Source organism: Halictus rubicundus, chromosome 5, assembly GCF_050948215.1.
Source record: "Halictus rubicundus isolate RS-2024b chromosome 5, iyHalRubi1_principal, whole genome shotgun sequence".
Taxonomy (NCBI): Eukaryota; Metazoa; Arthropoda; class Insecta; order Hymenoptera; family Halictidae; genus Halictus; species Halictus rubicundus.
In genome coordinates, this window is record NC_135153.1 from 5,341,918 (window position 1) to 5,359,268 (window position 17,351).

Here is a 17,351-nt window from a genome sequence, read left to right on the forward strand (position 1 = left end):
ATGTCTTATTGTTCGAGACCAATTAATAATCAGGGTCTGGTTTGATAGTTTGAACTGAAATTATGTATAATTAAATTCAGAAATTTATTATCACCGTTTAAGAAAAGGGAATTACTAGGAATTATTAGAAGCGTAAATAAAAACTATTGGACAGCTTCTGTTGATTATGATTATCCGAGGACTGTAGAAATACTCATATAATATTATAAATAGACAGCGAATTTTTACGCATTTATGGTAAACATGGATGTGAGGGATTCAATAAAATATACAGATCGATGAAATTAAATGTTTTCTGGAGTTCAATGCTAAAATATTAGAATGATTGATACAACGAATAAATTTTTGTTTAATACTAGATCTACAAAATATCAAGCGACTATTTTACATAAATTTAATTAAATTAATAACATAGTACTCATTCAGATTTTCAGTTTTGTTTTATCATAATGTAAGTTTGTCCAAAGAAGTAAATTTATTAAATAAATTCATCACAAATTCATCTATGCAATTTCAATAATCATAGATTCAATTTGAAAGCTAACATTTTCTATCATTAATTTCAGTTTTCATAAATAATACTTAGGAAATTTCATTTTGCACAAATATCCATAATGGATTCGTTATTAAGTAAATCTTGTTAGGAATAAGCAATGTTATTGAATAAACTAAATACATTTCTTAACTAAATTCGCTAAAATAGTGACCTTTACAACTCCAATAATCGTAAATTAAATTTCAAACCTATCACTTTCAGTGCAAATCTCGAGTCTTCGTGAATAAATATCTAGAAAATTTTGTTTTGCAGAACGATCCACAATTGATTTATAAATGTTAAAGAGCTATTCTTGCCCAATAGAAAAGGAATGTAGACATTTATCGAATAAACAAAATTCACTATAAATGCATCCTTTACAACCCCAATGATCTTAAATTCAATTTCAAATGTGTCATTGTCTAGTATTAACTTCAGTCTCCATAAATAAAATCTATAAAACTTTATTTTGCACAAATATCCGCAATTTACTTGTAATCGTTAAAGAACAAATCTTGTTAGGTACATACCGCCTAATTGAAGTTCTGCGGAGGCTTGAGCAGTGTCCCCTTCCGCCCTTCTGACTATACATTGATACATTCCACGATCTTCCCTGCCGATCCCGTTGAGCCTCAATAATTCTGATTGTCTGCCGGTTCCCGGCAGCTGCCGGCCGTCCTTGTACCAGGTAACAAAGTGCGGTCCTGCTTGTGGATGCGTGCTGACCTCGCATCTAAATTCGGCATTACCGCCCAAATGGACGCTCAGCAACGGCGGGGTCACTTCTACGTGTAGAGGAGCAGTCACGATCAGCCTGCAGGGGAACAGTGTCCTTTGTATCCTTTGCATGTTACGTTTGCTTCCGGTACACGAAATATACGGCGATTCATTTTGCAAGGTGTGGTCCGAAAGTCTGAGATGAGACTCTAGCTTGTGAAACGCGATTGATGATATTTTAGCATCTGCGATTTCGAAAGGGAGTTATCTTAATGTATGAAAAATGATCTTTGCTTAGTCGAGTTATCTTTTCTATACCAATGGCTCCAAGAAGCATTGGCACTCTATACTTCCTATTTTCATAAAATTGTCAATGTTCAAATTGTTATAATTTCGGAAAGAAAAGTCGTGTATTAATAAATCTGGTTCCATTTTAAAGCTCAAAGCCTCTATTTTCATAATATATGATTCATTTTTTTTCTATATTTATATGTTTTTGCATGATATAACATGTGGAAATTAAGAAATTACAATTTATTTTGAGAACCGAATAAAATTAAACAGTTTTGCATATCGTCATTGTTGCTTTTTCAAAGTTTAATTGGAGGCCAAGAAGATTAAATATCTTTTGGCTAAACTTTTCCTTACGGGACCACAAATTTTGGACTTTTTTTTATACATTCCCATACATTTTGACGAGAAAATGCCAAAGATCCAAGTTGTATTGCTAGACATTCACTGGTTCAAAAGTTGTACGTGTGTGAAGGTGAGCGATTTCAAGCGTTTTTGACAGGTAAGGGCGCCGCCATACTGGTATGTACTCAGTATCGTCCCATGAACGGAGCCGCGAGAAGGTTGTCGGGGTTATGTTCGTTTGGGGAGTTGGAGAGGACCGACTGACAGGCTGAACCGACTATGGGTGCAAACCTACGTTATCGACATCACATGGGTGCTTGTGGTGCCACCTTGCGGCTCCGCACATTAGACGGCGCGCGACGCTGAGCACATACCAACATGGCGGCGCCCTTACCTGTCAAAAACGCTTGAAATCGCTCAACTTTACACACGTACAACTTTTGAATCGGTGAATTTCTAACGTTACAACTTGGATCTTTGGCATTTTCTCATCAAAATCTACAGGATTGTATAAAGAAAATCCAAAATTTGAGTTCCTGCAAGGAATAGTTTAACCATATTTTTAATGATCATTTGAGCATAAATGATTATGTATGGAGATAGATTAAAAAAAAAACTTAGTATTTCCAGGTTTAATATATTTTTCGCAACTAAAGCGCAATTTAGTGAGGAACGTTTACTCGTAACTGAACTAACACGTGATGAGGACATAGTGTATCAATTAGTAGAATATATTCTTTTAGTCGTAGGAAACCAGTGTTATTATTTTGGTCAGAAATGTAGTTAAGTTCTAGTTATTCTTTCTCCCATAATTTGGAATGTCTTGTGTTGGATATGAATCACACTGGTACCTAATTTCGGCGCTGGTTTCTCCCCCAGGGTTGGTTGCAGAGCAACGATAAATTCCACTATCTTCTAGCGTGACAGCTTCTAAGGCTAGGACAGAACCGAGCAGTCTGGTTCTTGGTCCGGAGTGTACCAGCATCGGTTCTGAGCCGGTTTGTGCGTACCATCTGGAAAATGAGAAGTTAATCGCTTCATAAACTAGTATAAAAGATAAGCAGTGAGACGAAGTATAGGTACATCAATCGTTCTACAACATCATATTTTTTATGTTTCAATTCAATTTCAATTCACCATGTTTTCAGATCAGATTTCTTTTTTCAGCACTCACTACATTTCGAGGTATGCGTTTAACACAATTATTTTTATATTGATTAGTCAATGTGACTTTTACTTTTTTTTATCAAAATTACAAGAGCGTATCAAGATTTCGATTCACCTCTATCGTGTGGCATGAACACGAACGAATCAATCTACTTATTTCCACTAGAGTACTGTGATGTATCTAATTGTAAAATAAATAATCCAAAATGGGTCGTCTTGACCCAGTGATCGATCCAGCAGTTGCAGCGTAAAATAAACCTCTATTATATAGTAATTGACTTATGATTAGACTGCGCGTTTTTATGCAAGATAAAAATAGTCTGCATTACTTCACGCTACTGGAGCTACATAAACATTTATTTAAAATTTATAAAACATTTATTTTTTTTAATAATTGAAAATAATACAACAGTATATTTTTAATACAACAGTGTATTTTCTTCTATCATGAACGCATAAAATCAGCAGTCTACTTATGATCCTAATGACTGCACGTCGCATCTGCGAGTTGCATTCTTCAAATGCCTATAATTAAATTAATTTTACGAATTCTTTCGTGCGCAAGTTCAAGAACAGAATAAATGCCGTCTCAAGTATGATCAGAATACAATACTTCTCCCGTTCGTTCTCGCCCCAGCCATTCCGATTTTTGCCGAGATTTTACGCCGGCCTTTTTAGTCGAGGAATAATTTTTCATATAAAGATGGGATAGCCTGTGGAACACAGCGGAGCGAGGACGGAGTGGGGGAAGAGAGGTTCAATTTCACTGGCTTTTGGGTACGTCGACCCAGAAACGACATCGAGTCGCATCCACTGCGAGCATTTATCCTGGAGATTTCTCGCTTTCTTTCGGTTTCCCAGCTTCTTGACGGCCTTCGATCGAGTCGCCCATCAGTCCTTGAGCTGCTCTCTCCGAGTGACCCTGGTTACCCTCTTCCTTCCGATCGCTTTTTCCCAGCTTATCCTCGCCCTCGTCATCGTTCCTTTTGCCTTCGACGTTACTGTCAACTTTAAACACGCGCAACTTTTGAACCAGTGAACTCCTCGTTTTAAAATTTCAATTTTTGGCATTTTCTAGTCAAGATGTACAGGATTATATATTAAAAAGTTAAAAACTTCTGGGTTGCGAAGATGAAGTTTAACCCTATCATATTGTCTGCGTGCATTTGTGTGTTTCAATTACTACCAATCGAACTCGTTGATGTAACGCCAGTCTAAGTTACGTTTACATATCCGTGGAAGCTAGTCATCATCATAAGGCATTCAAAGTTTTTGCACTAGCATAATTATAACGTGAGAAATTAAAGACGGCACACGCGTGTGCTGTCTTCTTGTTCGGGAGTTTAGTATCCGTCACACGAACAAAATCGGTAACAAGCCCGGAGGTATCGGGCTCTGGAGGATTCCAACTCAAAAGCCGAAAGTAAGCTCGGGACAGGAAGTTCGGCGAACTCGCGGAACGTGAAAAGAGAAATAACATTCCACTGGCTGCGCCCGCGGTAGTTGTTAAACTGGTTTCCGATGAGCTTCAGTTGCGACGTAAATCGCGATGATATTCTGCTCACCTCACCGAGGCAGGGGGATCATAATTGCGCCTCGCGTTGCGTCCAAATGGAAATGTAACGCGGTTCTTGAAGCCGGGGAAGTTCTCGGGATAAATCATTTATGATCCGATAGTGTATTTTATTCGACCGAGTTCTGGGAACGGAGAACTTTAGACGGGCCGAGCATGGTCACTGGGCCGAACTCCGCTTCCATTGCAGGTAGAACGAAATTGCAGAAGACAATTTTGCATTGTTTATCGGGATCGATTGTCGAGTGGTTCGACTTTTTGCAGCTGCGTGTCGGTGCAGCTGCAAAACGAAATTGCAACTTCCCTTTTGACACTAACTTTACCACGACCGGTAAAGTGACCGGTGTTGCCTCTTTTATCATATAGTTATTGTAACGACAAAGACGATGCCATTAGAAATTATTAAATGAATTTCTACATGCAAGCTCATATAAAAATTGCGAGAAATCTAAATATATGCAGTCTTCTCATTTTTATGAAACATTGTACACCAGTCGCATTTTGCGCTCGGTGCGGCTATCGTTAAGTGGAACACTACAAGCTTCTCATATTATTTTATATTCCGTGCCATTTTGAACTAAAGAGTAGTGGGATATAATGTTAAAATGTGAATATTTCAAGAGATATTGCAACATTTTATATAATGTACACCTAGGCTGGGATATCGTATCATGAGGTTCATATGTGTACTAACAGTGAGTGACGTGTAACAGACATACTGCCGTTCGCAACTGTCCAAATACTTGCATATTTCGTACTTCGTTATTATCGCCGAAAAATCTACCAAACCTTTTTATTCTTAGTTTATTATGTTATACAGATATTATGGCGGTTTTCGAACAATATCGTTAATGCGATGCTGTTTCATGCTAAATAAGGTGAAAAAAGGTAAAACCAGCATTAAACGGTATAGTGCATTTTACTTGAACTGTACTGAAGTAAGCATCAAACATCCATTCAATCATCTGTAATGTAATCCTAGAATATCGAGTGAGACGTAAGATATTCGGGTTAAAAATAAGTAACACGAGTCTGACTCGTGGTACTTCGACCGGACCAAACGTAAACAACACTTCTCACGCCTTATTCAGCCATACTGTTAAGACCATTATAGTTTCTAATGATACGTAACCATTTTATCTATCTATTTATGGTAACATGTATGTTAATGAGTTCATTTTTTCACTCGTAAATTAATAACTATACCTACAGACAGTCACATAATTGGTGGCACACTCTTTAAACCAGAATAACTTGAAAAATTGGAACAAATTGTAGATATTACAAACAAATTCTTGTGGGTTTTGAAAGGCCTCATAATACGAGACATAACTTGCAAAAATCAAATAAACATTCAGCAAATGGCACGTGTTTCAGAAAATATATGGTTTTGTATTCGATTTTACGTTTCAGTTTTAACAATGGATTCACACGTTTAATAAAAATTATGCGCAGTGCTACAAACTATATTATATTACTAATGTTTTACCTTAAAATTTTTTTAGGGATATGTACTTTTATTTGTGAAATTGTCCCGAACACCGTGATGCACTTCGAAAAAAAAAAAATCGCAGTCTCTCGTGTCGCTGTCACGGCACGGCAGTTTGGTCCCCGATATTCCCAATAGATTTCCTTCCTCGCAGATATTTCTTGGCCGGTGCATACGGATGCACGGCCGCTGGGAAAAGGAGATCCGGAAATCCCGGTAGAGAGAAAGGGTCTGGAGGGTTCCTCGTGGACCCGGAGCGACATGGAGAGTTTCCGATTGTGTTCCGCTCGCGAGGTTTCATGTTCGAGTGCTCCCACTTTTCTTCGATCAAAGTCGCGCCCAGTCCTTATTCCTTTACTTGCCTTCCACCTCGAATATTCCCGTCTTCAATCTTCCTTTTGCCGTTCCTTCTCGTCCTTCCTTTCCTGTCTCGTGCGACCCCCCCCCCCCTTTCGCCGTGCACGAGAAGAAACGGAATTTTTTTCTCCCCGCCGGTTTCCCTCGTCGAACGAGAACGCGACAGATTAGAGGAAAAACGGTCCGCAGTCTTTGCTTTTTTGTTTTCCATCGTCGCCTTCCCTTTCAGCGTCTTCCGGGTGTCCCAGAAGTGATACGAAAACGGACGGAAACGGCCGGGGACACCGATGCCAGTCGGTCCACGCCTCAAAAGGTACAAAGACGTGCTCGCACGCGCGCTTTTTCGGTATACAACGCGCGCCGCCTCGACACAATGTTATTACTACTACGACGGAAAAGAGAGGGCGACAGCTCGAACGCTTCCAGCAAGTCGAATGAACTTGCGTCGCTGTTGCTGAATGAAAAACTTGCTCGAGACCCATCGGGGAATCATCAAATACGAGATGTGTCATCATTCCACACTTTATGGACTCTTGAAGGTTCCGCTGTTAACGTCTTGCTTTTTAATATTTCGCTCGCAGCCTTAAAGATGCCATCTTCAATTTCTCAATGACAGATTGACAATTTTATGATTGGAGAAGAACGAAGAAAGATTGTTTTACGTCAAAGGTGGCATGATAATGCGCTTATAGACTGCGGGTTTTATGCATTTATGAGAAAAATGAGTGCAATTTAAAGCGGAAGACAAATTAAAAGAATTCAGTAATTTCAATGTACCAGGTTCAGCTTTTATTCTCAATTTCTTCTACTCTTTTTTTCTCAATTTCGACCAATCTTTAATTACTTTTCTTCTATATACTATTACCTAATAAACTAATCGTTCTAATAACTCGGAAAAATTAATAGTTTGAATTAATTTTTAAAAAAGTCATTAGTTTTTAAACATATTTTGAGCTTACAACATTATTAATTTGTCATTGAAAAATGAAAAGTAGCACACGACATGTGCTATTTTTTGGTCGGAAGTATATGTAAAATTGGTTTAAAATATAAATTAGAAATGGTATATGTTCTCTTCTTTCGATAATGAGTTCGCTCTTTTTACATCTTACTTTACAATTATTAACATCACGAAGATTCTTTTCTTTAGGAAATTGGAGAAATTCAATAGATACGTGTACACTCTTGTAATTTTTTTTTTTTTTGAAAGTAAGAAGAAAATTTCTAAATAGAAATGTCTAAGTTGGAAGTTTTGAAGATAGCCTTTCTCGTGGAAAAAATTGCTTTTCTTCTTTGAGATGCCCTGACGATCCTTTTTAATATTTTCCCTCCAATTTTTTTTTAAATGAAAGGTTTATCTTTAAGCTGTAAATTCCCATTGTCGATTAAAAATTACTATTCATAATGTATTAAACATGTTATGCCAAATGCAATGTAGAAAATTTTAAAAATTCTTAAGACTTCGCAAGGGATATGTTTTGTATCATACGAGATCATAGAATTTTACAAAATGGAGTATTTTCAGCATACTTTCCTCTACACAATCATGTAAGAATTATTTCCCATCTCGTCCTATATCACAAGTTATTATTGTTTAAAGTCGCTCGCATCCGTGCGGCTATGCGCATAGGTTCTCGGGTTCTTCGTCGGGACTCTTTGACGACTAAAAAACACTTTAGGCACTAAACCAAATTTGATTTAAAGAGCGATTCTTAAAAAATGTAGAGGAACAATATATTTACTAAGCTGAATGTGTTTCTAAAAGTTGTTAAATTTGTAAATATATTTGAAAAATAGTAAAAAAAGCTATTAAATAAACAAAAAGTATGGTACATTATGTTCCATTAAAAAGATTACTTCGCATTTTAGACCACTGCGCAGCAGATGCAGCAGAGTTTTTCGTTAACAACTCCTTAACAAAGCCGCGGAGAACATTTTCGCAAAGGAAAAAGTTACTTCAAATGACTCCGCGAATAATCTCTTTCAAGGAAGCACAACATTTTTGGGACACCCTGTAGAGTCAGCATACGAGGTGAATCTTGTAACAGGCATTCCTCAGAGATCGAATTTAAGAGTCCCACCACAATGCACACGGGGTGGGCGTATCTACAGTACAAACATTTGGATTCAATTTTGCTTTGGGTTTACCATTGTCCTCCATGCAAACAATGATACATTGGTTTGTACGGTTTGTGATAGCGATATTAATGAATTTAGAAAAGAAACAACGCCGATTTCCGATTACGGTTCTCGATTTTGTTGTTATAAACTGCTTTAATAACCATTCCCCGGTTAATCGACCGCAGTTTAGCAACATTCTCGCGAATAAAAGTACTGTTGCCTCGGTCGGTTTAGCTACGTCTGTCGTACATCCAACGAGATTGCCTTAATTAATCTTCGGGATAGAAACTCACCGATATTCGGGAGCCGGACAGGCCTGCGCCACGCAGACTAATGACGTTGATTCATCTTGAGCAACGTGCACCACACCGGAATTTTCAAGAATCACCGGGGGCATCACTCCTCTGTGATCTGCAAAAAGTGTCGGGGCTGAGCGCGCCAAATAATTGCAATAAATCTCAGGTTTTTTTGTTGGTGTGCCTGGAAAAATGATAGCAACGATTATTACGTAGCTTACCGGCTATCCTGACATTCGCCACAGAGCTGACAACAACCTGTCTGGTGAGACGGTGCATCGTTCGACACCTGTATCCGTGTATCTGGTCGCTGAACTCTAGACTGTGAACCAGCAGCTCACCGGTAGGCAGTAGGTGGAACTTTCCGTCTGAAATCATTATAGAATATGTTTATGTTTATATTATATATGTTTTCGTTGATAGCTTCCTCATGTAAGTGTTCGTGTTGTACTTTATTTTATCAATTATTCTTGATAATTGTCCATCAGATTTTATTTTATTCTACTTTCGAAAAGTGAGTATAAGCAGTGTTGCCAGATCAAGACTTGTTCCCCCACTCTAATTTCCCCTTCTACCGCGCTATTCCCCACGCTTCCACCGCGGCCCGGTCACGTGACGCGTTCTGTCTCTGTCGTGCATACTCTGCTAATGGCAGAGGGGGGGGGGGGTAACTTTTCCCCTCAATTCGTGCTCCCTCCCTTCATCTGGCAACACTGAATATAAGTGTCCATTTTATTGTAACCGTAAATGAATCTTTGCTAGAATACTCAGAATACTAGATAATAACTACGTTTTTTCTAAAAAATAAAACGTAAGTAACTCAATACTAACGACAGCAAAAATTGTTTAAGATACCAACTCAGAGTAGATACTGGGCACATTAACAGCCGCCACTTACATGAAAATTAGTGAATCATTTATGATTAGCATAAGTACAATAATTTTATATCGTAGTTCAACTTAAACGATTATCGCGTGAATGCGTTTTATTTTCCAATTGTAACTTTCTAGCTTTCGAATGTTTAGAGTTCTTGGAATAATTGTAAGCGTCACCGTGGTTGCATCATGGCAGCTACGATAGGACAAATTGTTGTTTAGCATCAGATACATGAACTTATAACTGAAAACTGTATTTTTGTCCATGTTAGCATACAATTTGATATATCATGTACACAGTTTATTAAAAAACATTTTAAGTACGTTATATATATATAGTTCCAGAACAAAAAATTATTAATCGTTAATAATAATAAAAGTCACGATAAAAAACTATTTTGTATGAAGAATAATAATGAGCAATATATTTAGTCATAAGGATTCATAATAAAATTACTTAATTTTTATTGAAAATGTTTGAACTCGCAAATACCTACAGCCCTGCATAACCAAATGTAATGATTAGACTGCGGATCTTTATGCAAAATAAAAATTGTTTGCATCGATTGCAATTATCAGGAGCCAAACAGAAATCGTGTTCCTCCTTTAAAAATGTTAATAAATCGAAAATAATACATTGAAGCTTCAATGCATAAAACCCGCATTCTAATAATGATGAACATTGTACGACCAGATGTAATATAAGCAGCTGTTCATAGTAGTCACTGTAAATTTTTCTGCTACATTCAGAAAGAATACAAAAGACATTGTCTACTGAATTACACAATACAATTACGTATTACATTTTCTAATAAATTGCAAGATACGATTGCACAATACGCTGTGTAGTGTATAATGGCACTGAATATAGTACAAATGGTATTGACGAACGGGGCGATTGTCAAATGGATGGATCGATATAAATTCGGTATACGAGGGAGTCGGTCATGTGCACGTAGTGAACAGATAATAAAACTAGTAAGCTACTAAGATAATAAATAAGATTTTAGTTAAGAGATTGTGTGTGTACTTATCAAATAGTAGTGACATTGCACGTTGTCTATTAAATTGCATAATATCTATCGTTTTTAACTATTTCTCCGCCTTAATCCCAAAGTTCGGAGAAAATCCTCGTTTGCAGGATCGATAATTTAAAGTAATAATCGCGAGGGCTTAGCGGACAGTGTAATACATTCGTTAAATTATGTAAATTGCAGTCGACGATTCAGGAGTTGATGCAAACGCTGTCGCGGCACGAAACTTCCCAAGTCTCTGTATTATTCATATCTGGCGTACGTTGTAGTAATTGATCTCGACGTTTCCCAATAAACCGGGATGCTATTCAGAATTATCTTTAATAACTCGGTATCGCCGGCTCCACGATACTTTCCCGGTGCATACCCGAACAGTTTTACCTTTACGATAATTATACTAATTCCGGGATTTCGAGCGGCCTGCCCTAGATGGCGACAGATACGGTCTCTTCGTTCTTGCACGGTGTAAGCCGTGCGCTCGTTCCTTAGATAAGCCGGAGCAACGTTAATGACCGTAGTTATCCTAAACATTTGCAGCCGGTTCCTGTGGAACCATCCCCCGCTGTCGAGAATCTTTAACAAGGCTCGCGAATCCAAGATTAGCTTGTACAAGAGAATCGTTTCAAAAGCTTCGTTCGTTCCTGCCGCCCATTGTCTGCGATGTATCTTTATCGTTATTTTTATTCATTTGCCTGTCTCGTTTATACAGATTTTTCTGGGCCATTTCTATGCGCGCTTTTCGCTTTACTCGTCTTGGAATTTTCTCTGTTAACTTCGTTACTATGCGATTCATGCTCTCCATTCTACGCTTAAATATTTCTAGGGTTAAACTTCACCTTGGCAACCCAGAAATTTTGTAACTTTTTACTATATGATTTTGAACATCTTAACGAGAAAATGCCAAAACTCGAAGTTTGAAGGCGAGGAATTTACAGGTTCGAAAGTTTATGCGTGTACGTTGGGCGTTTTTAACAGGTTAAGTGCGGAGCTTGCATCTATGGACTTTCCGTTCATGCTGCAAGTAACTGCTAGTTTATGTGTGAACAGAAGTCACCTTTCCGAGTCAACTGACGCATCGCCTAAACAAAAAGTTTGATGTCGGTCCTCGCGTTTTTGAGAGGTAGGGGCGTCGCCATGTTGGCGTGCGCGAGCTCTCCCACCCCTCGATGACCTAATCCCACCCAACTTGGATTATACTTTCTCTTTGAGTTTCCGTATATGATTTTCTATATTTTAATTACTGTTCTATGATAACTTGTCCCAGAACAAAGTCTAATCGCCCAACTTTAAACACGCATAACTTTTGAACCAGTGAATTCCTCGCCTTAAAACTTCGACTTTTGAAATTTTCTCGTAAAGATGTACAGGATTGTATATTAAAAAGTTAAAAATTTCTGGTTGGCTAAGGTGAAGTTAAGCTATTTCTCGTTCTTACATTGATCTCTCGAAATTTTTCATCGCCGCAAAATTCTTCTGTTGGTTATATCGCGTCTTTTTCATTGCGAGCTTCGTCTTCTTCTGACCTCGTCTCATCTGTGCCGTCTTTAATTCTTTTTATTACTCCATTTTTCTTGTTCTTGTTATTAGCTTTGTTCTGTCTCTACTGTTCATTTCTTCCGGAACTTTCTGATTTAAAACCGTAATAACTGTTGACAATGGAGCGAGGATGAAGCTCGAATTAAAGTTTGAGAGCTTTTCGCTGGGTTGGAGATTAATAAAAACCATCCTTACATCAAGTCTGGTATATAATGTTCGTTGAAATTATTTTCGTATTATTTATGGATTTGAATATAGTGTGGCAAGACCGAAAGCAACTAAAGTGTGTTAAATACGCGATAACGACCGTAAAAGTTTAACTGGAAAATTCTCCAAGTTCACAAAGACATTGTACTATCGTAAACCCATCAGTTTCCAGTTTTTCGATCGTAATGCATTTCTGTATTCTATTTTATTTCACTATGAAAACGTATTGACTAAATTCACCAATGTTTGTTTGCTGGTACAACTACTGCAAGTTGATATGGAAACGGGAATATGGAAGAATATATTTGAATACATGAATACATGAACGTTTAATTTTTATTAGGTGCATGCAAATGTTTCAGTCTTTTTAATTGCACATGCGTAATGACTTATTGATATAATAATTACAATCTTCGACTTTTGCATACAATTTTTATTTGTTATCAGAGTGTCCAAATAACTAGCTTCGTATGGTAACATACCTCGTATGTTGTGTAGAAATAAAAAAAAAATTGAAAATGAGACTAAAACGTTTACTTAATATATGATTTTTTACCATTTTATGCATATGAAATAGACCCTTTATTGCACATTTTTACTACCGTTATCTTACTGCATCCATTTCTTTTCATATACTCCATTCTATCTTTGCAAATATACCCCCCCCCCCCACCCTCTTTCAAGCATTCCTTCGTTAACCTTCCCTCCTGTATTTCCCTGATTTTCTCCTCATATTTCATTGTTCTTTAACACCGGTCGACTCTTAACTTTTCTTGTTTTAACTCTTCCAAAACAATATAACTCGGCGTCCATTCATCCAGACCTAAACACCACTTAGTATATCTTGTTTTCAACGACTGTAATTCTATTCTATTCTGTATCTCTGCCTCGTATAATATAATGCTTTTCACTAAATGTATTGACTATATGTACTGAAAAATATGAAATAAAAAAAAAAATATAAATATATCTTATAGTAAATTCTTGATCGATTGAATGTCCTTCAGGTTATCACTCGAGCTGTACGTTGAAATTTCATCGGTTGCATATCGTTCGCAATAAATGGCCAAGCGCTTCACCGTGAATTGACCTTTCTACAGTTCAGAAATCTGTGTTTTGAGACATGCTACGAGAATTTTTAGCGGCGCCTCAGAGTGCAGAGAGTTGACTCGACTTGTTGGAGTCTAGCGCCAACAGGGGTTGGACATTAATTTTTCATTGCGTTTCCAGCGGCACGGTGTAATCTTTGCGAAAGGTGAATTTGCATAGCCGTTCCGGTTCAAGGATTGGCCATATTACTTTGTTCCGTTTCCCTTTTCTCTGTTTCCCGAGCCCCTCGTTTCGCTTCCTTTCTTCCCGGACGGGTCTTGTTGTGTCGCAGCCACTGTCTCTATCTCCGACTTCGGGGCGCAGCCACGTTATTGCATCTACGCGGCAGAGTAGATTCGGCCAGGAGACATTAGCACAGCTAAGACCGGCTGAGATAAGCGGCCCTCCTAAATAGCGATTGTCGGCCAAGTCAGCCGGCTTGGATGGGTTATGTAGTTTCGGTATTACACTCGATGCCGCTACCTACGCCACCCGCTTCCTCCGCCCGCCATCGGGTCTATTCAGCGTAGATGGTCCCGCGTATGTATGCACGTTATGTATAAACGCGTATGTATGTACTCGCGTATATACGAAACGGGAGAACCGACGTCGGCTACCTCGAATTACGCGCAGCCTGACCGTGGCGCTATTAGTAAGATGGATATGTTACGTTCGCGGAAATACAGCGAGGAGTAAAATTGAACCAATCAAATCATTTCTTCGAGAAATCATTGCTTGTGTATTCATTAATATGCTCGTCAAATATTGTCGCATGGAAGAGCGTAGGAAAATATTTCACACATTTCTGTTTTGCACTTTAAATCATGTAATTACGATCTCGACCTTTCCCTATCAAATTACTATCACAGAAAGACAGTCATTTCCAAACCATTTAATGTTTATTGAATTCTACGTACTATAGACTACGTCTCAGCTGGGTTAACCCTTTGCACTCGAGTGGTGACTCTGAAGCACCACTGGAAATTATTGTGGCATTATTTCAAAGAAGTTACGAGAAATATTACAAAATATTTGTTACATTACAAAATTTGTAGTTAACAGATTACTAAACATTTGAATATTGTATGTGAAAATCGGATCAGTTTCGTATGAATAAAACGAAAATATTCTAAGAGGGAAGAAAAATTTAGTTTTCGAATGAATATAGCGCCGAGTGCAAAGGGTTAAACTTCGGCTTGGCAACCCAGAAATTTTTAACTGTTTACTATATAATCCTGTACATCTTGACGAGAAAATGTAAAAAATCGAAGGTTTAAGGCGAGGAATTCACTTATTCAAGAGTTATGTGTGTTTGAAGGTCCGTTGAGTTCGCGTGCCCTAATACCTGCAGGAAGTAAATTCCTCTAATAGCAGGCGTGTTTGTTGCATTTTCAAACTCGATTTTCTCGAAAACGAAACGTCAAACAAGAAACATTATTTTTTCCACTTATTTTGTCACGTAGGTTCACCACATTGCGGCTTGTACCGTCATACACCCTGTAGAACACTAACCAGAACGTTTCAAGGTACTACAATGAAACGAGTTTCATAGAATATTAAAAAATATGTACTTATTTTATTGAAAAATGAAATGTCATCGCGTAAAGTGGATAAAAATTGTGGAATATTTTTATTACGTGTGCAAAGACATCGGAAAAAGTATTTGAATCTTTCAGGAAAACCAAAAATTTTAGACGATAACTCATAAAGAAGGGTAGGGTAAGGGACCTAATTATTGTGGCGGTATCAATTACTGTGCCTACATTAAATATACTTATTTTTAAAGCATAATGAATATTAAAAGAGAGATATTAAATTTTTTTCATTGAAATCAATTAATATATATATATTTTTAATAATTTTTAATAATCATTATGCTTTAAAAATAAGTATAATTAATATAGCTCCCACAGAAATTGGGTCCCTTACCCTAGTTAAATATAAATCGCAAATAAACAGTAAGTTCAAATGTAATCCTAATATTATCCTACAATTTTATCACATCTTTTGATACTCAAGGTCACCTGAGGTAATGACTTAAGCATATTCGAATGTATTTTTTCAGCCGCTACAAGGTGGTAAAAAAAATTGTTCTTCTATGATATTCCTCTTTCGATACCATTTATATTATGCCATAAATATTTTTTGTGGCATTAAAAATAATGGAGATATTCAGGTGGCCTCCTTCAGCTGAGACACCCTGTATATGGAGTTTGATTCTTAGTTTTAAATCGGAAGATTCGATGTCGCTAATTGAATTTGACGCATACCATGTGTCAGATATAAGGTTCTCATACATCACTTTATATCATAAATTTAATCAACAATCCTAACCTCGGACGGATGTTACAGGATAAAAGAAAAAAAGAAATTGTAACAAATCCGATATAAGTCTCTCGACGCGATTCCGATCGAGAGAACGACGTGCCCAGGATACCAGACGTCTCAACGCGAAATTAAATTCTGCCAGTCTCTGTTGTCTCTTCCGTTCCCGTCGATCTTCTAAGCTCGCTAAACGGAAACTCCATTTTCTGACCGGAATCGTAATACGTTCGATACAAATCGAAACAATAATTCTATGTATCTGTTGCCCGGGTATCCTCTTGCGCACCCATCAGCGTCGGGTTGCAATTAATTCCGCGTGGGTAATTCATTCTCTGCGAGAATGTTCGCTACTGTTTCGCTATCAAATTCACATCGATACAAATGTGTCGAGATACGTGGAAACTTTAGAACCGAAATGCCCCTTATATCGTGTACAGACGCTATTGTTCGATCTCCTGTCGCTACTGTCAAACGTGGAAAAGGATACCTAACGAACAACACATCGGTGAGACAATAATAATCCTGTGACAAAACGTTTATGTTTTTCACTATATTGTTTGAAACTTTGACTTGTATATGACTTGTATATTCGTGACATTTTCCCGATTAAAATGATACCAATTATCTCACAATTTAAATAAGAAACAATTTTTTAATCCACGATACAGTAGAACCTCTATTATCCAAATTAATCGGTGGAGTATGAGGTTTTGGATTATAGAACAGTTACCTAGCTGCGATGAAAGATTAAATATTTCTTGATTTGTACAATGAATTGTGTTGTTGCATTGCAGTAGATTGAATTATTTACATGTGAAAGGTGTATTTAGATAATGGAGAATTTAATCATCGGTTCTATTGACTCGGCAATCGAACAAGCAAACATGCTCCGAATTATATCATGTTTGGTCCCGTTTTAATTAGGAAAATGTTATAAATATCTTGGTGAACGTTTCGTAAAATAATAATTTAAAACGAGACAGTTATTTCATTTGATTAGAATTGTCTTACCAATACATGTAATACCGTATCATAATTCAATGGTGAAATCTGCATACTAAAATAAGAAACAGAAGTGGTCTAAAGATATTCCTAATACAACTTTCTCTTCAATTTGCTGCTATTAGGTACTTAATAGTTACTATTAAGTACTGAACACTTTGTCTAGCAAAAGTCTATCAATAGATGTTTTTAATGAATGAGCTGTATGTAAAAGAAGCTCGATTATTTTCTTTTAAACAATCATTTCAGAGGAAATTGTTACATTATATTCATCAATATAATTTGGAACATTTATTTTGAAAGTGGTGCAAGTTCATTTTTTGTTGATAAAATACAAAATACAAATATACAAATTAAGTGATATCTCATTAAAAAAAAAATGGACTTACAC

At 37.1% G+C, this 17,351-nt stretch overlaps 1 protein-coding gene across 1 annotated transcript in view; it reads right to left on the reverse strand.

Moving 5' to 3' along the window:
- Positions 1-17,351, reverse strand: part of LOC143353990 (cell adhesion molecule Dscam2-like) — a 212,489-nt gene that overhangs the window by 15,405 nt on the left and 179,733 nt on the right. The window contains exons 4-7 of the mRNA XM_076787641.1: positions 9,113-9,259; positions 8,889-9,006; positions 2,740-2,901; positions 1,066-1,349 (exon numbers count right to left, since the gene is read on the reverse strand). Of these exons, the coding sequence (XP_076643756.1) occupies positions 1,066-1,349; positions 2,740-2,901; positions 8,889-9,006; positions 9,113-9,259 (711 nt within the window). The remainder of the gene's footprint in view (positions 1-1,065; positions 1,350-2,739; positions 2,902-8,888; positions 9,007-9,112; positions 9,260-17,351) is intronic.